Raw genomic sequence first — 22,687 nt, forward strand, 5'->3', positions numbered from 1 at the left:
CTGACTTTAACCTCAGAATTCTGACTTTAATCCCAGAATTCTGACTTTAATCTCAGAACGCTGACTTTTTTCTCAGAAGTCATCCTTTTTTCTCAGAACGCTGACTTTAATCTCAGAACTCTTACCTTAATCTCAGAAGTCTGCATTTTTTTTTCTGAGAAGTCTGCATTTTTTCCCAGAATGCTGACTTTAATCTCAGAACTCTTACTTTAACCCCAGAATTCTGACTTTTTTCTCAGAATTTTGGCTGAATTCTGACAGCTAACAAAAATGTTAGTACGAGCAGTAGCCAGACTAGCTCTCTTGTTTTGATCACCTTCTGCTTTTCCATTACTAAAACAGCATCACCGGGGACCCCTCTGGCATGTAAAAAGTCACCTAATTCCACAATTTTCCACCAATGCGTCACTGGCCCTCCCAAACAACTTACATCTTTGTCAGTGAAGCTGAGTGCTCCCACATCTCTTCCTTCATGGTGCCCATCTACATTAACTTCCAAAATTCTGAGATTAAAGTCAGAATCCTAACTTTTTCCCATATTAAAATAAATAAATAATATATAATAAAATCATATTTAAAAATCAGTAAACTTTTTTTTTTTTCCATTGGCCCTAATCCTCTTCCGTAAATAGCTGAGTTTATAAATAACGATATTTTGATGATAATATTGGGATAATATTATTTGTAAGAAATATATTAAAATACTACTTCTGCTATTCTTAATAATAATGTCTACATAACAGAAATTACTTTTTATTATGTTCTGCCTTTTAAAAAGTCTTGTCTATAGTATGGAAGCAAATCGTTACCATATTTAAAATGAAAAAGCATTTTCAGAAATGCTTTTTCATTTTAAGAATGTGGCTGCAATGTTTGACTCATAAATGAAATTATCAATCAATAATCCTGTTTACATTTTCATTTTCCTCTTTAACACCGCTCATCCTTTTACTTAATTAAAATGAAAAAGAAAAAGACATTTGAGATTTATTTTCAAAATGTACCCCAGCAAATGCAAACCAAAATTATATTTGAAATGTAAATTTTGAAAATTTGAAAATGAAAAAGCATTTCCAGAAATGCTTTTTCATTTTCAAATGTTACATTTCAAATATATTTCAAGTACATTTTGAAAAATAAATCTCAAATGATTTTTTTCTTTTTCCTTTTAATTAAGTAAAAGGATGAGCAGTCTTGAAGAAGAAAATTTAAATGCAAATATGACGATTGATTACTAATTTAATTTATAAGCCAAATAATGCAGCCACATTCTTAAAATGAAAAAGCATTTCTGGAAATGCTTTTTTATTTTTAAATTTTACATTTCAAATTGAATTTTGGTATGTATTTGCGGGGGTACATTTCGAAAAATAAATCTCAAATGTCTTTTTCTTTTTCATTTTAATTAAGTAAAAGGATGAGCGGTGTTAAAGAAGAAAATGAAAATGCAAACAGGATTATTGATTGATAATTTCATTTATGAGTCAAACAATGCAGCCACAGTCTTACAGTACAATAAAAAAGCATTTCTAAAAAAATGCTTTTTAATTTTAAATATGGTAACGATTGGCTTCCATACTATACCAGCTTTTAGAATTAATTAAAGTGTAATAATAAGTGTAAAAAACAAAAGATCTGATTTTTTTCATCATGATTTGCTATATAAGAAAACAAAACTAGAAAGTTAGCAAAAAATCAGATAGTTGTGAAATATTTAAACCTACATGTGTAATGTTTCTTTTTATTCAACCAAACTGCGCTTCAAAATGAAAAAAAAAAAACTATATTTGTTCAATCTTTATTTTCTTTCATTCACACAAAAACACAATAAAAGGTTATAGCAAACAGCTGGTATATAATACCCACTTTGTTTTTTAAATAACAGTTGAAATGGTGTTTACTCACCTTTGATTCAGCATTGATATGTTAACCAGTTGTATGGGTAATCATCATTATTTCAATCGTGATTTCAACTTTGCTATTTCATTGATTAAACTTAAAAAATTTAAACAAAATTCAACACAACTACTTTATATTGACTCCAGAGGGGCTTTGTGTCAAAATGCCAGCTGGTAACAGTAAAACAATAGAAAAATAAAGAATAAATAAAATGCAGAACATCCACAAGAAAATCGAAATAAAACACAAAAAACAAAACAAAACAAAAAATCCTAAAATTCAAAACATCACAATACTGGAAAACAACTTAATAACATAATAAAGGGGCCTTTTTTTACTTTTTCAATTTTATGACGTTCATGATGTCCTCCTCTGAATCATGCCCCTCATAATCATGTTATAGAATACCAATTGATTACTATATGTTACAGATGAAGCTTATATTTCAATGACATCTGAAAGTTAAAAGGGGAAAATTAAAGCCAAAAAAATCCTTCCATCTGCTTGATATATTCTTCAATTCTGGATTTGACTTGTCCTATTTGAGGATCCTGTTCTCTGTTTTGCTTCTGGTAATGCACAATGTCCTTGGCAATTCTCATGCTAGCAGCCTGTCCTCCAGCTAGATTTACAGCATGAGGTCCAATCTGTGTAGAAATATGGAAAACAGAAGAAGACTGGACCTTATTTTTTTGGAACCATGATTTCTCCAGTGAGGCATTCAAAATGAAGCCTACCTGAAGAGCAGTGTACTGTCCCATCAGGTAGAGTGGGCATCCTTCCATCCACTGTAAGCTTTCTAATATACAAGGCCAACCATCAACCACCTTCAAGGTTGACAAGACGGATATAAGTGAAAATACTTCAAGATAGCACAACAGTAAGTTGAAACACAACACAAACAAAAAAAGGACAAATCTAGCTTTTTGATGGATTTACCTAACCTACCTGTATCGGGAATTTCTTCATTACATCAGAAAGAAGTGGGTCCTGTTTCACATCAAGTTTGCAGCCAGTTGCGAGCCAGATCCTATCTCCAGTCCATTGGTCCCCAGAGCTGAGGGACAGATTCCAGGTTTGGGACCTGTAACACCAACTGGCCTCGTTCACCTGTACAGTTAACCAGTTGATCCACAAATAAACCAATAGAAACTAACTGGTAAAATCAACAAATTGCTCAGCTTGTTTTTCTTATCTAACCACCGTTGTGTTCTAAAAATATTGTATACAGTTGTTAACATAAACATGAGGATTTTTCGGAGCCCACCCAAAATAGCATTTTCTGCTTCGCAGTGTAATCCCTGCAGGGAAAGAACATGTCCTGTAATAACTGTTACTAACAGTCTTTGAGTTATACAGACTTAAAATAAAACCTTAGCTCAAATTTATTGTCACACCTGCTCCCCTGCTGTGACCCACACACCTGGGATTCATCACTCTAATCAGCAGTTGCAGCCATTGAAGGACGGATCCTCCACCTGCACAAGGCCAGATTGTTGTCTGCATCCAGTGGTAACACATTCAGGCCATTTGCTAAAACAGACCAGGTCTGGCAAGATCTAACCTACTTGTTTTCTTTTATATTTTTATCCAGTTATTCTGCCTGCCTGAACTTCTTCCCAACCTTGGATTCCCTGGCTTTGACCCTCTGCTTTTCTGACCAAGATTACCTGGATTGCCCTAAATAAACACACCAAGCTTTGCCAACAGCTCAGTCCTAGTTTCTATCTGTGGCTGAAACATGACAGTTATGCTGTTTTACAGTAATAGTTTTATTCAAAGCGCCTACAGGCAGGCATTCACATGTTGCATTACCTGGCAGAATGTCTTCAGCTCCACCTGTCCACTCTCTATGGATGGCTGAAGATGGATGTATGCCTCTGGGGTGATGGCGCCTCCTTTCCTTGCCTGGCGTATCATAGCCAGACGTTTGTGAAGGCTGCGTTCATTATAGAACTGCCGTAGGTAGGCCTGGCCATCCATCTTTATGCCATGCTCCACATGAGAGTAACGGCCTACCAGACTCTCCACGTCACCGACATCAAATTGTTTCAGCTAAGGGAGAAAGGTTAAACAAGGCTATGTTTGGAAAACAAATATGCCCCTGCCGTGTTGTTTTTATTGTTTGATCCACATGCTGTTTTACATAGTCACTAGACCTGCAGGTGTTTTCTCATGACCCATGTCACATGGCTGGCCCCTTGCTGCAGGGCAATTGAGACGACATGAGCGCTGGTCAGACCTCCACCAACTACCATTACTCTCTGCCCTGCCTCACATACTACATGTAACAGACACACATATGTATACAGTGCTCATGAAGGACTTCGGGGACTGTGGGTCCATGTTAGACTGAGGATAAAGTCTGAGTGTTTCAAGGCATAAAAATGGGCTTAGATGAATGCTTTTTAACATCAAAATTTATCATCTACTGGTCATAATCATAATTTGAAGGTGAAATCTTCCTTACCTTGATTGGTCGAAGTCTCCTCCTGCTTCTGAATTTCTGTTTCCAGGTGTCTTTGCTTAGAGTTTGGCAGGTTGTGCATAAGATGAACTGTGTGTTGCAGTCGTCCCTCAGGGTAACTCTCTTCAATGTTTTCAACCCATTCAGGAATGTTGGACATTTGAGAACGAGTTGGACCTGTTGCCAAAACAACCTGCCGGGCTTTTAAGGTTCTTCCATCCCGAAGTTCAACGCAAAAATGTTGGATTTTCTGTCTTGATTCATCATTCACCTTTTCAGTCTCTCTGACAGTCATACTTAGGGCTTTCTGGTCTCCTTCCACTCCTTTTGTGTCCCCAGTTACAGGAATGATTTTTTCCACCGTTCCCTTCACCATTATTTTGTCTAATTTGTAGCTCCTTACCTGCATGTTACAAAAAAATAATTATAGCTAGTTATTAGTTAGTCTTGGAATCCCTTAATATGCCAGATCTTGATGTCTGAAGTTCAGAGAATAAAGAATAAAACATGTTTGAAAAGATAATTTCTTGCATTGCTTATATACCTCAAATCTAATTGTATTGCAACATATCATGCAGTGAAATTTCATCAGCGAGAGTGGTGGTTAGGCAGAAAAAAGAGAAGAGGCATTATTTATGAAAGAAATCTTTTTGACCTGCTCTTTAAAAAAATCCACAATGAGTTTAGTTCCTGGTAAACTGAAGGAAGAACTCTTTTTTAGCGTTGAGGGGATATTCAGACGTCTCTTCTCCTTTTTGCCGAGCCGCATATAATTGAAGAACGCATTTTCATCCAGAATGTGAACATGATCTGGAAGGCTGTGAAGCTCTGCTGAGCGATTGTTCTTGAGAACAAACTCCTGAAGAGCATTCTGACAGAAATAAATAAATGCTTTATTTGAACATGTAGTGCTAATTTAAGTGTTTACTTATTTTTCCTTAGGGGAAGTTATGGTCATACCTTATTGAAAGGGTCTGTGTGCACCAGTGTGTGTGAGCGAAGGTGAGGGATGTTCAGAGCTGTAAACTGGCTTTCCCACAGAGCTGCCCATTCTCCATAGGTATCTACCACCAGGATGCTAAGTGGGGGGTAAACAGTGCTTTCTGGCAATGTTGGCCTTGTGGTTTGCTCCATAGTGGTCTGTCCTGCAGAGGTTAATAACGATAGGGTTAGTGTTAGGGATTGAATCAAAGTTTTTGAGTTATTGAAATTGTTTTTCACTAAGACCAAACAATCCTAAGCAAGGTTTTGCAAAAGGGCATGTTTTATAAACTGACCTACAGATTTTAACCAATCTAAATTGAGTAAAAGTACAATTTGAATAGACTACATTTAGCTATGTATCTGAAGCATTTTTGTAATGCAATTTTGCCTTACAAATGGCCATAACACCTTGGTCTCTGCTACAATAGAGCACTTTTGAGAGGTGGGGTATATTTCGTGTGCTTGTTGAAATGTTGAAAACTGCTAACAAACTTAAATAATACTAGGCTAAATGTTATAAGACAGTTGAACAGTGGCAAAAATGAGCCGCCAAAATCTTTACTTGGTTCTGGTTGCATAGAAAATACAGCATGGCACTCTCAAAATAAGCAACATCGTCTTTGGGCGACGATCACCTTGCAGAACCAGAATCATGCTAAGCAACATTTTGAAGAGAAACTACACCAGTAACAAAGTATTGTTTAACATTACAGAACCAGAAATATTATATAACTACAAAGTGAGAAACATATGGCAATTGCTGGAACTCTCATGTAAGACAATAAAATCTATTTGTTATTTCTTTCCCCTTTTATTTATTTATTTACAAAACGTTTGGTCTTGGTGGAGGCTTTACTAAGCCTCAATGGTTTGGATATTAGCCTTTTTAATATCAGAAAGTTTATGTCATGGTCTTGGTTCTGCTGTTCTATACTTTGCTCCTTGTTTTCTAGATTTATTGGTTTAATTCCAGTTTTGTTGTATTTCTAGATTTATATTAGTTCTCATGTTTTTCTGTTGTCCTCTTTTGCCCTCTTGTGTGTGTATGTTCCTTTCCCCTTGGCTCCCTCATTGTCTCCTCTCACACCTGCTCCTTGTCTGCTCGTTAGCCCTCCCTTTGTCTCTCTCTGCTATATATGCTCTCCCTCTGCTCTCACTCTTTGTTGGTTCCTTGTCTTTGCTGTCCTCCCATGCTGTTGTCCACGTTCCTTGTCTCTCCCTGGCTCCTCGTGTTTGGTTTTCCCCAGATGTCTTCTCAGATCTGGTTTGCCTTTCATTATTAGTTGGATTTTTGGATTCCTGCCTTTGTTTACTGTTTTGCCCCCATTAAAACTCCCAGAAATCTCCTCAGCCTCCTCCTCTGCATTTGGGTCCTCCAAACCACAATTAAACCCTGACAATAGGAACCAACCACAATGGACCCAGCAGAGCCCAATCTGGACACCCTGAGGAACTTTTTCCTCAATCTAGGCAATACTCTGGACTCAATATCCAACCTTACACCGCCTTGGAAGAGGGTGAGTGCAACTAGCCAACCTAAACAGATTCTCCTCTCAAACTCCACACTCATTTCTCCCCCAGTATTATCTGAACTGTTTGAAGTGTTGGAGTGGAACCACCAAGCAGCCAGCGCCCAGCTCTTCAGCAGACCTCCACCACCCAAACCATCTCTTCATCTCCTTCCTACCCTGCTGTCAATCGCCTCCGGTCCAGTTCCACCACCTTCACCAGCTGTTGGTCCCCCCATGCCGTCTGCCTCATCCAGGCTTAAGCGCCGCTGGGGGAAGAAATCCACTCCCTCTCCGGCGGGTCAGCCTGACGCCTCCACTCCCTCTCCGGCGGGTCAGCCTGACGCCTCCACTCCCTCTCCGGCAGGTCAGCCTGATGCCTCCACTCCCATTGGTCAGCCAGCTGCCAGCCTTAGCTCCCCTCATAACCAGGTCAGTTTCTCCCTAAATCTCAGTCGTCACCTCCATGACCAACAGCTAGCCCCATCCTTAAAGAAACTCATTATTACACCCCCTACAGTCAGAGCTCCCCATATTGAGGAGTCTCAATTATGGACCTTCTTTTATGGGGAGAGGGAAGATCTTTTCCTTTTCCTGCCACCTCGATCAGCTTCAGAACCCATTAACGGTCCAGTTTCCCTAGCTCCAGTGCCAATTAACGGTCCAGTTTCCCTAGCTCCAGTGCCCATTAACGGTCCAGTTTCCCTAGCTCCAGTGCCCATTAACGGTCCAGTTTCCCTAGCTCCAGTGCCCATTAACGGGCCAGTTTCCCTAGCTCCAGTGCCCATTAACGGGCCAGATTCCCTAGCTCCAGTGCCCAGTAGAGGGCCAGATTCCCTAGCTCCAGTGTCCATTAGTGGGGCCGTTTCCCCAGTACCTGAGCCCATTAGTGGGGCCGTTTCCCCAGTACCTGAGCCCATTAGTGGGGCCGTTTCCCCAGCGCCAGAGACTCCTGAGCCCATTAGCGGGCCGTTTAGCCTAGCGCCAGAGACTCCTGAGCCCATTAGCGGGCCGTTTAGCCTAGCGCCTGAGACCCCTGAGCCCGCTCAGTCATCCTGATTTCCCTGAGCAGACTAGTAAAAGGCTCTCTGAAATAAAGCTAAGCGGGCGCTCCAAGCCTCCACGGCCCCTCAGCGGGCGCTCCAAGCCTCCACTGCCCCTCAGCGGGCGCTCCAAGCCTCCACGGCCCCTCAGCGGGCGCTCCAAGCCTCCACGGCCCCTCAGCGGGCGCTCCAAGCCTCCACGGCCCCTCAGCGGGCGCTCCAAGCCTCCACGGCCCCTCAGCGGGCGCTCCAAGCCTCCACGGCCCCTCAGCGGGCGCTCCAAGCCTCCACGGCCCCTCAGCGGGCGCTCCAAGCCTCCACGGCCCCTCAGCGGGCGCTCCAAGCCTCCACGGCCCCTCAGCGGGCGCTCCAAGCCTCCACGGCCCCTCAGCGGGCGCTCCAAGCCTCCACGGCCCCTCAGCGGGCGCTCCAAGCCTCCACGGCCCCTCAGCGGGCGCTCCAAGCGCCGCAGTCGGGAGCCCCATCTGAGGCTGTTCCAGTGCCGCAGTCGGGAGCCCCCTCTGAGGCTGTTCCAGTGCCGCAGTCGGCGTCCCCCTCTGAGGCTGTTCCAGTGCCGCAGTCGGCGTCCCCCTCCGAGACTGTTCCAGTGCCGTAGTCGGCGTCCCCCTCCGAGGCTGTTCCAGTGCCGCAGTCGGCGTCCCCCTCCGAGGCTGTTCCAGTGCCGCAGTCGGCGTCCCCCTCCGAGGCTGTTCCAGTGCCGCAGTCGGCGTCCCCCTCCGAGGCTGTTCCAGTGCCGCAGTCGGCGTCCCCCTCCGAGGCTGTTCCAGTGCCGCAGTCGGCGTCCCCCTCCGAGGCTGTTCCTGTGCCGTAGTCGGCGTCCCCCTCTGAGACGGCGTCCCCCAAGGTTCCTGCGTCTGAGACGGCGTCCCCCAAGGTTCCTGCGTCTGAGACGGCGTCCCCCAAGGTTCCTGCGTCTGAGACGGCGTCCCCCAAGGTTCCTGCGTCTGAGACGGCGTCCCCCAAGGTTCCTGCGGCTGCGTCTGAGACGGCGTCCCCGTCGGCTTCCTCCAGAGACCCTCCTTCGTCAGAGACGGCGTCGGCGTCCTCCAGAGACCCTCCTTCGTCAGAGACGGCGTCGGCGCCGCCGCCCTCCAGAGACTCTTCCTGGCCTCGGGCCACGCGGCCGCCCTCCAGAGACTCTTCCTGGCCTCGGGCCACGCGGCCGCCCTCCAGAGACTCTTCCTGGCCTCGGGCCACGCGGCCGCCCTCCAGAGACTTCGTTTGCCCTCGCTCACCTTGGGTGGGTTGTTTTGGTTTTTGTTTGGACTCTGCGTTTGGTTTTGTAGTTTGTGCCCTCCTTCCTGGTTCCCCCTCCGCCCACCCAGGGTGGGTTATTTTTTGTTTCTGGACATTTTAGGGCGTCTGGGATCCGCCCTTAAGTGGGGGGCACTGTCATGGTCTTGGTTCTGCTGTTCTTTACTTTGCTCCTTGTTTTCTAGATTTATTGGTTTAATTCCAGTTTTGTTGTATTTCTAGATTTATATTAGTTCTCATGTTTTTCTGTTGTCCTCTTTTGCCCTCTTGTGTGTGTATGTTCCTTTCCCCTTGGCTCCCTCATTGTCTCCTCTCACACCTGCTCCTTGTCTGCTCGTTAGCCCTCCCTTTGTCTCTCTCTGCTATATATGCTCTCCCTCTGCTCTCACTCTTTGGTTCCTTGTCTTTGCTGTCCTCCCATGCTGTTGTCCATGTTCCTTGTCTCTCCCTGGCTCCTCGTGTTTGGTTTTCCCCAGATGTCTTCTCAGTTCTGGTTTGCCTTTCATTATTAGTTGGATTTTTGGATTCCTGCCTTTGTTTACTGTTTTGCCCCCATTAAAACTCCCAGAAATCTCCTCAGCCTCTGCCTCTGCATTTGGGTCCTCCAAACCACAACTAAACCCTGACAGTTTAGCTTAGGACCTTAGACTAAAACGTTTGTCATGGTGCAAAGGACATTTTAGGTTTTTCTTTTTTTTTTTTTTGTTTCTTATGTGTTGGATTCTGCTTTAGTTTTATTAATTCTTTACCCCATTTCCTTCCTTATTCCAGACCTGTTTTTGGTTCATTTTTTAAAAATGTTATTCCTTTTTTTGTGTCTGGTTTACTTTCAAAATTGTTTTTTGTAATACTTTTGTAACAGTATTACAATTTTATGTCTGTCTTAGTTAATACTATCTTGTTACCTTTTGATTTTGAAATTTCCGGGTTTCTGTAATACCGTTGTTGCTCCTATAAAACTCTGCAGGTTGTTCACAACTGTTTTGTTACTTCCCGTTTCTTTTCATTTAATGTAAATAGTGGTACAATATTCTTTATATAACAACATTCTTACTTTGTGTTTTTATATTTTTTTTTTCTAATTCAGTTCCTGGTACTTCTGAACTTCTCCCAATGAGAGACAATACAAGCTATCTTTATTCTATTTCTATTTATTTTAGACTTTAAGTATAGGTTTACTATTAAAGGGATTTTTGTTTTATCTATCTCATGACTTCCTGTTTGCTATTATTTGGTAAATTTCTGATTAAGACAAGTCAAATAAACTTCTGTTATTCTGAGGAAGGCTAAGGTTCATATAGCTTGGTTACTCCATGAGATTTAATGACAGAATTGTTCTTCTTGAGGGTTGAAGATTTTACAGCCAGGTTCTATAAGGAACCAGTTAAAATATAAACATTTACAGATGACTTGACTTTATTTCTACAATATAAAATATCTGTCAAGAGCATGCATTGTTTTATATCTGTGAAGTTGGCTGAAGCAAAGACTCTCCTTTTTATTTTTAAAGGTGTAATATGGATCTTGACAAGGGAATAGTTCAGAAGGCATTCTTATCAGAGGGGCCAAGACCGATTTATGAAAAAACAGGTGTTAAAGGAGAAGTCCGGTCATATTCACAATTTAAACTTCTGAAAGTACTCTAAATATAAAATTATTACACACTGTTCAATAAATGATAGGTGTTTTAATTAAGAGTAATTTTCATTTGAATGTGGTTTACCAGAGACGTCTTTGTCAAAGGACACTACTGCCACCTACTGGTCTGTGACGTCACTGTGTGGTATTGGCTGTTGATGAAGTCCCAATGCTGTATCTGGTGTTTGTCACAAGGCATTACTATCCAAATCCTCCTGAAAACATTCTTCTTTGAAATATTGGCTACATATTACTGTATATGTTTTTTTCTCTGGCCAGAAGTTGGATGGCAAATCCTCCTTCCTCAAGTTGGGAATCACCTTGGAAAGGTGAAATAAGTAATTCTTTTTTTTATTTTTATCTGATGTATTGGAACATCCAACTGTGATGCACGTTGCCATTGTCAGTTTAAGCATAGTTCTCAAGAATTTCAATGGTGAAGTCCTCTCAAAATCTTAAATAATTGTAGCTGATTGCAGATGTGTCTAGTAGTCTCCATTGATTTTCTTGTTAAGCTAGGCTTACCGCACTGTGACGTCACAGCCGGAAGATGTGAGGAGTGAGTTGTTGCTATATAAGGGCAAAAATTGCCGTTACCAGCCTTAGTGATGGAAAATTATTGTTTTTATTTTTTTACTGATTAACGCTAAATTTATTAAATCACCGCAAACATATTAGTTTTAGGTATAGATAATGAACCATTGATCATTCCTTGCTGACCAGACTTCTCCTTTAAGCAAAGGGATGTTTCATAATCTTCCTGGGGAAGGATACCAATTAATTAATGGGTATTTTCAGGAAGATTTATTTTTCCCATGTTAAACACCATAAGTGTATGTAACCGCATATGGCCAAGTTAATTGAAATTTCTATATAGCTGTTTCTATTTCTTTCTGTCCCACCCTTCCCTTGCCTAAGCAATACTAGATGTGGTAGATAAACTAATATTTAAAACGCTTCTCACCAAATTAAGTTAATAAACGCCATTTAAAACAAGCAACAAAATAAAAGGCAGTTGTTATTGTGGCTGCAATCTTTTTCCTTTAAATTATATGCAGGGGAATTAAGGTTTATTTTCTGTAACATTTTCTATAATAACAAGGTTTACATGTTTGTTTGATGGCCAAATGTCTTTGGAGCTTACAGAAGAGAATTACATTTTCTTAAAGGTAATTAATATCTATTCATCTAATTGATTATGTTGTACCTGCTGCTGTCCTTCTCTTCCTCCTTTTTTTGTAGGGTTTGGGCTTGAATGTTTCAAAGTTTGAGAGAATGGGGGTTGAGGTGAGAGAGTCATCTTCACCATCAGAGTCTTGATCAGGGTCAGGGCTGTAGAGCAAGCTCGCCAAGGTCAAGGCATGAGGGCCACCGCCTATTATTAACACATCTAGCATGACTGTCTGCAACCAAGACAGGAACAACAGAACATGGTAATATGGCCCCTTATACTCCTAAAAACCTAAGAAGAGGAAAAATTTTAATCTTGTTTATGACCTGAGTCACAGAAATACCCAAGATAAAGCCGATTCAGTTAAAGGTGTTTCATTCTTATTTTTGTGTGAAATCTCAGATAGAAAATATAAAGTCTAGATAAAGAATCAAAGTAAGTTATTTTTCATCCTATAACAATCTCCAGTGGATATATTTAATCACATTGATCACATTTCAGCATAAGACAGAAAATTCTTTATGCTGTGAAATAACATGCAGAATCTCTCTGTGTTACATTCCAGTACCTGATAGACATGCCACTTTTCATCTGCTGGGAGAAAAAAAAAAATCAGAGCTTCTTCAAAACAGGCATAAAGCAGCGGACGGTGGTGGACTTGCAGTACTGAAGCGCGTGTCCCTCATGTAACTCAATCTCCTCCCTTTTGGACTTCCCTGGCTCAGCGGGGAAATCCCAATTTAACTTCTCTGTATGTGTATGCTTGTGTATATTTAGTAACACATGCAACTTCTCCAGTGTCAAACCAACAAAACATTTTGGAAACATGCGCTGCTTAATTAATCACCTTCACATACTATTATTACTAGCTTCAATTTGACTCGAGTCACTTTTTATCCCCTGCATTTTAATTAACAAATAAGGTAAAAAGAATCAGGAACGTCACACATCCAGTGATCTAAAGCTCTTAATGATGCAAGTTTCCTGTATTACAAAAATGTAGGGTTTCCCTTGCCCCATTCATGTTTGGTGCATGAATCCCTTACTTTCATTACTGCACTGATAGGTTGCTCCAAAAATGAATCTGTGATTATAAAGCTTCCAATCACATGGAGGTACATTTACTAAATAGGCAAATAAAACCCTATTTAAAACAATGATAAAATATACATAATACTTTTAAATAGGAAAATAGACTATGAGGAAATGAATGGGTAGGAGAAATAGGCTGAATAGTGATCAGTTAACACAGAAAAAAACTCATTAAAATAAGTTTAAAAAAAGACTGTCAAACTAACTGAGTTATGTAAAGATGTGAAAATTTCTTGTTAGAGAAATTCTATTACAGACTAAAAATTTTATTTTTACCTCAACTCACTCCTCCATCTCATTGCAAATATGTTTTCTAGAGCTTAACACTATTACTAGTACCACAAATTATAAGTACGATATTTGGAATTCCTCTACAGTATGTCAGACTCTTAAACCTTTTTATTAATTTGTCTCATTTACTCTTTAAAATCAAGTCTTGCTTACAATTCTTCTATATTTAATTATTTCAACAACACCCTTTAATCTTCTACATCAAGATAGTTCGAATTGATGAGTCAGTTTTAAATAACCAGTGGGGCTAGTACAGTAAGATATTCAGAGCGCCCTCCAGCCACTCTGAGGGGGGAGCAGAGAGACCACATTATGAGAACTGCACCTGCTTACATCTAAACTCTTTTCCCAGAGAAGTTGACGTCACAGTCTAATATTTGACCACACATGCCCTTTTTAGCTGGGTTCAAGATGGCCAGAATCAAAGGATGAAAAGTGGGTTTTGATTTCCCAGTTTTCCTTTCTAGACGAATCCAAAACTTAAAACAAATTCAAATATGCAGATGCAGTCTTTATTAACATATAGAGAGATACAAACCGATGGCTTGTCTCTCAATTTAACTGATAAGTAATTAAAACTCAATTATGATTTAGTGACCACATACTATAAAAAAAAAAGAAATAAGTCTGAATATTTAATTATTCTGATTGAGTTTTTATTAAACATATTCCTCTCAGCCTAATTTATGATCTTTGACAAAAATAATTTACCCTTCTGAAAGACAAATTAAAATTTGATGGGAAACCATGTATGAGATTCATTGAGACCAAAATTATTTCTTATATATAAACAGTGTTGGTCTCTAGTTAATTATTAAACTTTCATAAGGCAGAACTTCTCTGCATAGAGATGTTGCTTATTAAGGCAGTTAAACTTTATCAATACTCTTTCACCAAAATCCTATATAATGAGATATAATATTATGGTAATTTTACTTTTATTTTACTGATTTGAACAGCTGTACCTTGCTGAGAACTGCCTGCCCCTTTTCTCTGGGTTCAATAAATTCATAGAACACAACAGAGCAAAAGTTGCTTAGATTACAGAGCAGGTGGTTGAAAGAGGAAGCACAACCATATTCTCATTGCTCCCATGTACAGTAATTACAAGAAATGTTTTCATTTCTTCTTTTCTGTTTTGATTTCTCTCGAATTGTTGTATGGTTACATTAATTCTGAGTGGTTAAGATTCTGTAAAACTTTAATCTAACCGGTTTATTTGAGATGTTTGAGATAACATCACTTCTTTAGGAACTTTTTGTTACTGACGGTTTAAAAAAAAAAAATGCTTTGTTATTATAATTGTAGTCCTGTTCCTACATGTATTTAACCAGTTCTCTTTTCTAAGCAATTACAAAGAAGGCCTCCTCTCCAGTGAATATAAATCAGACTTGCTTCCTCTTCAGATATCAGTTCCTCATCTCTAACTGTGCCATGGGCTTCTTTTTTTCTTCTTCCTCTTGTCCTTAGCTAAACACCAGCGCTTTAACAATAGGCTGCTTCCACCTGACCAATCACATTTACATTATCAGCGGCAGACGCAACCTTCAACATGGACATGAAGGTGAGTTAATCAAAAACACCGTTATAGGCCAGATTCTGTTGTATTTGTTGATTCTGGTGATCAAGTTCAGATAAATTCTAATTTGTATTTCTTTTGTTTGTTTTTTTAGGATTCTCTTGTTAATGGGGGTGTGCTGATTGTACACCAAATGTATGAGGGGAAACACCACTATGAGGTGGGAAATGTGGTGAAATACAAAAAGGAGACTGGGAAGAAAATGTTTGTGAGGTATGATTTAAGAATATTTCCCTTTAATGGTTTGTTTTATCTTAAAATCCCAAACATTTGTGTATTTAAAAAATGACATTGATAACCTTATCAGAGAACTCATAGTCATGGAGAACGAGTGAGATTCAAATTTTGCTGATTAATTTACAGCTGTGCATCATATTAATCAAAACGTAAGAGTTAATATGATGAGACTGATCAGTGAATTAGCTTAAAAAAAGATTTCAGGTATGTTGTCAGTTTATTCAACTCTATAAAATTATGATGTGGGATAAATTTAGACCTTTAAGACCTTATACATTGAAAGTCAAATAAAGATAGATATACAATAAAATACTGTCTTTGGCTCTATATTTCTTATGAAATATTAGTTTATTTTCAAAAACCTAAAGAATGATTGCTGACTTCAGTGCAACACTGCCTCTCCTCTTTTGGTGCCACCCATTCAGTGACTTTGTCCCTGCAGCATTATACCTCACACTTCTGGCGAATAAGGCTTCTTTTGAGGGAGCCTTAAAAAAATCAGAGGCCTTTTAGACCACAAAAACAAATTTTCTCAAAAAACTAAACAAGACTCACTGATTACAGACCACTTTTGTATTGTTTATTTGGCTAGAGGGCAGATCTAACAACTGTGTTTCCTGAAGAGGGCAGGTACAGTATTCCCTGCTCTACATATACCCGCTTGGCCACTAGTTTTTCCAGGACTGGAAGGGGCTGCTGGTCCAAGAGCAGAATTCATGAGGATTACTGAGTTTTGCGTGAATCAAGCGACTTACCACTTTGTATATAAAGGGATATCAATATAACAGTGTTGGAAAAAAAAGTTATTTTGCATGATATTGTAATGATTCAGATCAGAGAGAACCCGTACTCAAAGCAAGACAGACAGTGGGATAACTCAAAAGGCATTTATTATTAACGACAGACTGCAGATCTGTGGTAGCAGCAACTAGGACATCTTAGGCAGGGACCTCTACAGGAGAGAAACACAGGTTAGCAACCATGGTAATCTGACGGAGGATGATTATTAAGGCATGAGCCACTATCCTACTTTCACAGTTCAGTCCGTGCCCGGAGATCAAGAATAATTCCAGCCAGTCGGCTGACAAGACACAGGAAGGAAGACAGGGTTATCCACAGGGCGAAGTCAAGTGGCAGATCCAACTTCAGTCCACAGTAGCAAATGGAGTCAGGAGACAGGTCAGGCAACCAGATCAGAATAGGAAGAGGCAAGCTCAAAGGTCAGGCAAACAGAAAATGATAGTAATGCTGGAAAATTCTCTACACAAAAGGCTTAAGAGTAATCTGGTACTGATTGCTGGAAACAAGCAGCTTAAATAGAGGCAGGAGCAGAAACCGGGCAGGGTTAGACAGGTAAATGAAATGAGCAATTAAGCCAGCCTTCAGCGTCAAGATCATGACAGATATAGGCTATTTTAATTAGTCATGATGTTTTAGGAATTTGAAAAATCTGGCAAAACATTTTTATTTTTTTTATAGAGGTTGAAGAATGATTAATATTCTTCCTTTGTTTTAAGCAACTGGTTAGAGGCAGCCTATGAAAATCTAGAATCCATAAATGTTACAGTTGAATAATTTACTTAAAAGATATTAATAAATATGTTTTCTAGGTATTTTCTGAATATTTTGGTAATGGCAATATCATTTGTTACACTTTCTATAGAAAAGGAGACACGCTGATGGAGATCAATGGAGTTCAGCTGCAAGATCTAGAACCTGAAAAGCTGGCTCAAATAATCGCTGAAGGCAACCCAATGCTGGTGAGTTAATTGACTCCAGATCTATTTTACAGTATTTGAACATATTACATTTTATAGTCTTTAACCATCTAAATAAAATAAGAGCATATGTTTTAGTCAGTTTTATAGTATTGTATTTGATAGACCAACAGAAACTAAAAACTAATTGTAAAATAGCACATGCTTTTCATTTTACAAATGAATATTATTGTTTTTACAAATAAAGGTCTGAAGTGTGAAATGTATTTAAATTAGATTATCCAAAATATAACTGCACAGTGGAATATTATGGTGGTAGTATCATTCTTTTGGGATGCATTATTTCAGGAGGAAAAAATACAGCCTTTGATGAAGAGATGTATGGAGCTAAATATGGGGTCAGAGACAGGCTGGTGGTTCACCTCCTAGCTGCAAACCATACCAGGGGGCATAAACAAAGTTATAACTACACGGCTTTTTCCAACAAACAGAATGAAATTAATGACTTGATATGTCTCTGGAGAGCTGATAGGTTCACCGCAGAGGGAGTTCAGCTATATGACTCAGGTCTGTTGGAGATTAATGCATCTAAGTGTTGTAGGGCTTAAGTTTTAAAGAACTGGACTTGGGCATACCCAATTTAGAGTAACAGAACTTTTTATTTGGCACAGCTCTTTAAACCAGGTCTCATTTCTGTTCACCAAATTGTCCAAGCACGTTTCTTATGGCAGATCATATATTTGATTTGCTGTGTTATTGAGAATGTATTTTAATGGTGGTAGTATCGAATTTCTGTTGCTGTTTGCATAAATCAACCCCTATTTGTTTCTTCAGACAGTACACAAGCCAGGAAAAATATGTGAAAGCAAAGAGCAGCTGCCCCCTGATGAGGACACCTTGCAACCCTATGACAAGGAGTCCACAATTCTGAGTTTTTCCTGGGAGATGACAAAGCAGGAAGATACTGAAGGAGAAAATGAAGGAAATGAGGAAGAGGAAGATAACGAAGAAGGAGATAATGTAGAAGGAGATGATGTAGAAGGGGATGATGTAGATGGAGAGGGAAATGATACACAAGATTCAGTAGATGCATGCCGAGAAGAGAACAGCAAAAACGAGGAGCGGGATCTCCTTGTGATACACATGACAAAAACCAGCATCTCTGTGGTGAGAGGCAGAGGCTGCAATCCTGAGACGCCCTGTGAGGGATGTAATGGGACAGGATGCACTTTCAATGAGATTGTGGTGGTGGCTGAATCCAGCACAGTGACACTTGGTAACTTGAACTGTTTCACTATTTTTTTTATCATGTCAGGTGTGTCATATAGAAAGATTCATTACCCTGGAGTAGCTTCTATTTATACAGTTTCATGTTAATACATTTATATTAGCAATGGTCATTGGTTTACCTTTCAACAGACAAAACGAAAAAAGCAACACTTACTTGAATGAAGCATCGTAGGTCAATGGTGTCTGACATTTATGTCCATTTTCAGTTCCCAGGGGAGACATAAATTTTAGACAGGAAAAGCTGTCTGATGTCTTAATAAAACATGTTCCCACTCACCGCTACCTCAGATGTATCTCCTCAGAAAAAAATGTCTACACATCACCAAATCCAGGTTAGTCATACTGATCAGTGCACACCCTGCCTGCAGGCTAGACACCGGCTCTAGGAGCTAATATTAGTAACAATAATGTATCTTTGTTTTTCCTACAGAGAAGATCACCATCTACTACTACAAGTCAAATGTAATGTCAAGGTTCTTCAGAGGAATGGCAGTGGTCCTAAACCTAACAGGCTCCAATTGTTTTCTTAGATGCTGCAAGGAAGGAGATAGTGTGCGCCTAGAAACAGAGGTAAAATGTGGAATGTCACATCTCACTGATGTTCATCTCTTTTCAATGACTTCTATCATTTGGGTATAGACTTAGATTTAAACACAACATTTTGATGGAATCTAAAGAGATTAAGGGAGCGATTGACAGAACGTTGATACTGCTGTCAGGACCAATGCCTTCACAAATTAACTTTGACTTTGCCTGCTATTGTTGCTTTAGGTTGCAATGTCCTGCCCATTTATGAGTTAAATTCAGTTTATTTCTATAGCACCAATTCACAACACATGTCATCTCAAGGCACTTTACAGAGAAAATTCAACAAGATCATACAGTCAGATTGCTTCAAAATTTTCTATTGAAGGAAAACCAGCCGATGCTTCAACTCACTGCCTTCAAGTCAATTAGTTCAATGATTTCTGTTCAAAGAGACAGAAGCAGACATACAGAAAGAAGCAGAGATACAAAAGTTAACCGTCAACCAGCTCAGCAGGCGGCATTGTCCAGGAAACACACAGCCAGGCAGATGAGCTCCGAGCCAGCTTCCATGTAAAAGGAGGAAAGAAAGCACATACAACTAGCCACAGTCAAAGAAACATGCCTACATTGAAAAGCAGGCTTAGTTGCAACATCTTTTAACAAAAGTGTTGATGGCAACAGCACATCTGACACCTCTCTCCAAGATGGTATCACAGACAAACAGGAACAGAGCAGATGAATCTACTATGATAAGAAAAAACTGAGACATCATAACGTCTGCAGAATGGGAGAATAGAGATGGAATGATCAAAAGGGGTCCCTATGTTCTCCAGCAGTCTAAGCCTATAGCAGCACTAATGCAGAAAATAGCTCATGATATAAGTATTTTGGATGAGGTATAAAATGGGTGGAGCCACAGTGTGGCCAAGGTAGAGCATGCATTCATTTCCTAATCATTACTGTTTCCTCCTTTCTGTCAAGATGGGTTCTCTAAAGTGACCCAAGTATGCAGAACACCATGGAGACACTGGTAAAAGTCCAAGGAGTTTATCAAAGAGCACAAGCACATGAATAATAAACTAAAAACAGTTCAGGCAGGGGGCTGGTTCACTAGGTCTGTGCAGGGAATGGGAGATGGCTGGTAGCTGAGTTATGTGAGGCTAAGCATTAGCTTCAGGCTTAGCCTGGCAGTCCTGGGTTTGAGCTTTCAGCTTACAGCAGAGAACATCAGGGGAAACACGAAGGAATTCTCAGGCTGAGCATCCAGCTCTCAGCAGGGAACATCAGGGAAAGATCCACGTGGGAACCTCTAGGGAAACTCCACACGGAAGTCTTCAGGCTTAAACCACGTAGGAATCTTCGGGTTGGCTCACCAGGGCAGATTAGCCGGTTAGACCTTCCAAGAGCTTCAGGCTTGAGACTGGTTTCCTGGGATGCTGCTCTCCCTGAGCTGCAGACCAGAGACAGGGTTCCAGTGAGGTTGCTCTTCCTGAGCTTACGAGGAGACAGGAGGTTAAGCTCATCCAGAGCTTTCACGAGAGACAGGATTCCTGTGAGGCAGAGACAAGGAAGAGTTAGAATCTGATCTCACACTAGAGATAACAAAGATTCTTCAGTAACAGAGGCTCAGGAAGCTAACCAACTAAGATCAACACTGCGGCATGGAATCTTCTTCTTCTTCTTCTTCTTCTATTGAGTTTTCTGGCAGTTTGCATCCTGTGTGCATTACCGCCATCAACTGGACGGAGATGTAATTCAGAAATATGTCTGTATATCTTTATATCTTCATGAAACTAAATTCTATCTATACTTACACACACGCACATACACACACTAAATTCTCCCAGCTAATTCTGTATCTTTTAAATATTTAATAAGTGCTTTAATTATCTTATCTGATTGATGCTTCCCTAATAAATCTGCCATCTTTACTGAACTCCCCATTACCCTTTCCAGTTCTTTCCTCTCTTTTGTATATTTGCTACAATAGATCAACACATGTTCTACTCCTTCGATTTCTCCGCAATAACAACAATTACCCGTTGGATGTTTCCCTATTATTTTTGGCATGGAATCAAGGTCTGAAGTCAGCTTATATACTGTGGTCCTCCTGATTAGTAGATCAGCCACAGGTGTGTGGGAGGTTCACCTCAGGAGGACCCACGGCGCACTCTGCTGGAGGCAGAGGGTAATCTCCAGAACCTTGACAGTGACTCCAGCCCTAAGGGAAAGACAAAGAGAGCAGAAGAGGATCCTCAGCGCCCTCTGGTGGGCAAGCCTGAGGATCCCAACACTTTCCTACCTAATGGAAGATAAAAAGGTTACCAAGATGGATTGTTTATCTGCAACAATGCCCCTATACTGACTATCCTTGTCATATGTTTTATTTTGTGGAACTAGAATCAACTCTGGAATCTGATGGGTTAATCTTCAGTGCCAAAATATACTGTTTGGGTATATTTACACCATCCTTAGGGATACAAAACATCTGGGCACTGTGACATTTTGGCTGATATAAATAAACGGAAGGAAAGGGGATCGTTCTCTCAAGGCCACATTTTATTTGATATGTTCTTTTGCAATTGTGTGAATTCTTTTGGCAAAGTGTTTCAGCCCTATTCTTTTTATATTTAATGCTCCTTGTCTGTACTTTAGGCCTTAAGCTTTGGTCAGAGGATTTTAATACAGTTTGCTTTACATTTGCCTTAATATATCTATACTGGAACAAATGCACCTGTATGCCATAAAATTTATCATTGAGTCAATTTACATAGCAATTGTGGAGCATCCATCTTTTTTAATTCTGTGAAGAAACTAATGTTTTTGAAGACAACCTCACTTGATAACCCAACTATAGACCTTCCTGCTGTAAAGCAATTAATCAGATTTACCAACAGTCCAATGAGTCTGTGATGTTCTGTTTTTTCACAGCATCTACAAAAAGTTTCAAATTTCCTAACTGAGCTGTTGCAATTCGTGAAATCCTTGATGTACAGGAGTGTTATGATGGAAAGAAAATAACCCAAATACTTCAACCAATTTATCTTCCTAGTTAAAGGAGGCATCCAACTCAATGACACTTTTTATCTTTGAGAGTTCTGGTTTTGCTTTATAAACAGTAGTGTATTTGGTTGGTTGTCGTATTATGTCTGCTGCTTTCTAAGGGATGTTATGTTTTGGATCATTTTCTGTCATTATTTTACCCCACATTTCTGGCATCTGTGTCTGTTTGTCCTTATCCAGGAATCTTTATTTTATTCTTGAACAATGTTATATAGAAACAAGGGATTATGCTCCGAACACTTAATTTAATTCCAAATTCATTAAATTGATGTTTTGTTTTGTTTTTTGTACTCAGACATGTGAAAAGGAGAAACTCAGGCAGATCTCCAAGAGCGATGAGTGCACCTTCTCCTTTGTCTTCTACATGAAAGCTGACCGCACAAAACAGCGAACATTTGAATCTGCTCTCTACAAAGGATGGTTCATCCATATAGCCAACACAGACTTGGTAGAAATGGCTGAGACGGACGGAGAAAGGGGGGAGTCGTCATTCCTCTTTGTTATTCAGAAGTGAAAGAGGGTTGTTTTTTACAGCCTAAAAAAAAAACTAATCTTAGTCATCACATAGTTAGTACATAACAAGAGGAACAGTCATGACAGAAGCGCTTTTGTTCAGCGCATCTATTTTGGAGACAAATGATAAAGTCACATGATAGAGCTGTGGTCTGGTGGATGTGCGTAAAAATGTGTCATACAACTGTTTTACTATTTTTATACTTCACAATGTTTTGCTATTGTTTTTGCTGCGTATTATTAACCTTTCAAATTATTTGAAAAGAAATTATGTGTGACTTTATTTAAACTACATATTAGATAACAGGCACCCCTCGCAACCCCAGCTGAGATAAAAGCGTGACAGAAAATGGATGGATATTAAAAGAGCTTGTTTAACTTTTTAAACATA

The 22,687-nt window shown here is 39.9% G+C and overlaps 2 protein-coding genes across 5 annotated transcripts; one reads left to right on the plus strand and one right to left on the minus strand.

Moving 5' to 3' along the window:
* Positions 1–1,784: 1,784 nt before the first annotated feature.
* Positions 1,785–12,686, minus strand: zgc:113276 (uncharacterized protein LOC553748 homolog). Of its 4 annotated transcripts, none has more exons than XM_038283279.1 (10): positions 12,554–12,686; positions 12,022–12,189; positions 5,327–5,511; positions 5,022–5,237; positions 4,370–4,769; positions 4,059–4,180; positions 3,715–3,954; positions 2,848–3,009; positions 2,637–2,726; positions 1,785–2,546 (listed from the first exon to the last, which is right to left on the minus strand). In XM_038283279.1, the coding sequence occupies exons 3-10, from the start codon at positions 5,498–5,500 to the stop codon at positions 2,376–2,378; spliced, it is 1,575 nt and encodes a 524-aa protein (XP_038139207.1). In that variant the 5' UTR covers positions 5,501–5,511; positions 12,022–12,189; positions 12,554–12,686; the 3' UTR covers positions 1,785–2,375. The 4 variants fall into 4 exon arrangements, with proteins under 4 accessions (XP_038139207.1, XP_038139206.1, XP_038139208.1 ...); XM_038283278.1 differs by having other exon boundaries at positions 12,022–12,217; XM_038283280.1 differs by lacking the exon at positions 12,022–12,189.
* Positions 12,687–14,790: 2,104 nt separating this feature from the next.
* On the plus strand, positions 14,791–22,618 carry il1fma (interleukin-1 family member A). The gene is made up of 7 exons (XM_038283261.1): positions 14,791–14,932; positions 15,042–15,160; positions 16,848–16,944; positions 17,737–18,178; positions 18,399–18,524; positions 18,623–18,762; positions 22,079–22,618. The coding sequence occupies exons 1-7, from the start codon at positions 14,921–14,923 to the stop codon at positions 22,295–22,297; spliced, it is 1,155 nt and encodes a 384-aa protein (XP_038139189.1). The 5' UTR covers positions 14,791–14,920; the 3' UTR covers positions 22,298–22,618.
* Positions 22,619–22,687: the final 69 nt, after the last annotated feature.

Source organism: Cyprinodon tularosa, unplaced genomic scaffold, assembly GCF_016077235.1.
Source record: "Cyprinodon tularosa strain WSP-4 unplaced genomic scaffold, ASM1607723v1 ctg191, whole genome shotgun sequence".
Classification (NCBI taxonomy): domain Eukaryota; kingdom Metazoa; phylum Chordata; class Actinopteri; order Cyprinodontiformes; family Cyprinodontidae; genus Cyprinodon; species Cyprinodon tularosa.

Excerpts from the sequence above, each read along its gene's own strand:
- zgc:113276 (XM_038283278.1), bottom strand. The coding sequence starts at position 12,211 with ATGCTAGATGTGTTAATAATAGGCGGTGGCCCTCATGCCTTGACCTTG. Across the intron at positions 4,770-5,021 it reads TGGATTTTTTTAAAGAGCAG|GTAAGGAGCTACAAATTAGA; the intron begins GTCAAAAAGATT and ends TGTAACATGCAG. Across the intron at positions 2,547-2,636 it reads GACAGTACACTGCTCTTCAG|ATTGGACCTCATGCTGTAAA; the intron begins GTAGGCTTCATT and ends ATTTCTACACAG.
- il1fma (XM_038283261.1), top strand. Across the intron at positions 16,945-17,736 it reads CTGAAGGCAACCCAATGCTG|ACAGTACACAAGCCAGGAAA; the intron begins GTGAGTTAATTG and ends TTGTTTCTTCAG. Across the intron at positions 18,763-22,078 it reads GTGTGCGCCTAGAAACAGAG|ACATGTGAAAAGGAGAAACT; the intron begins GTAAAATGTGGA and ends TTTTGTACTCAG.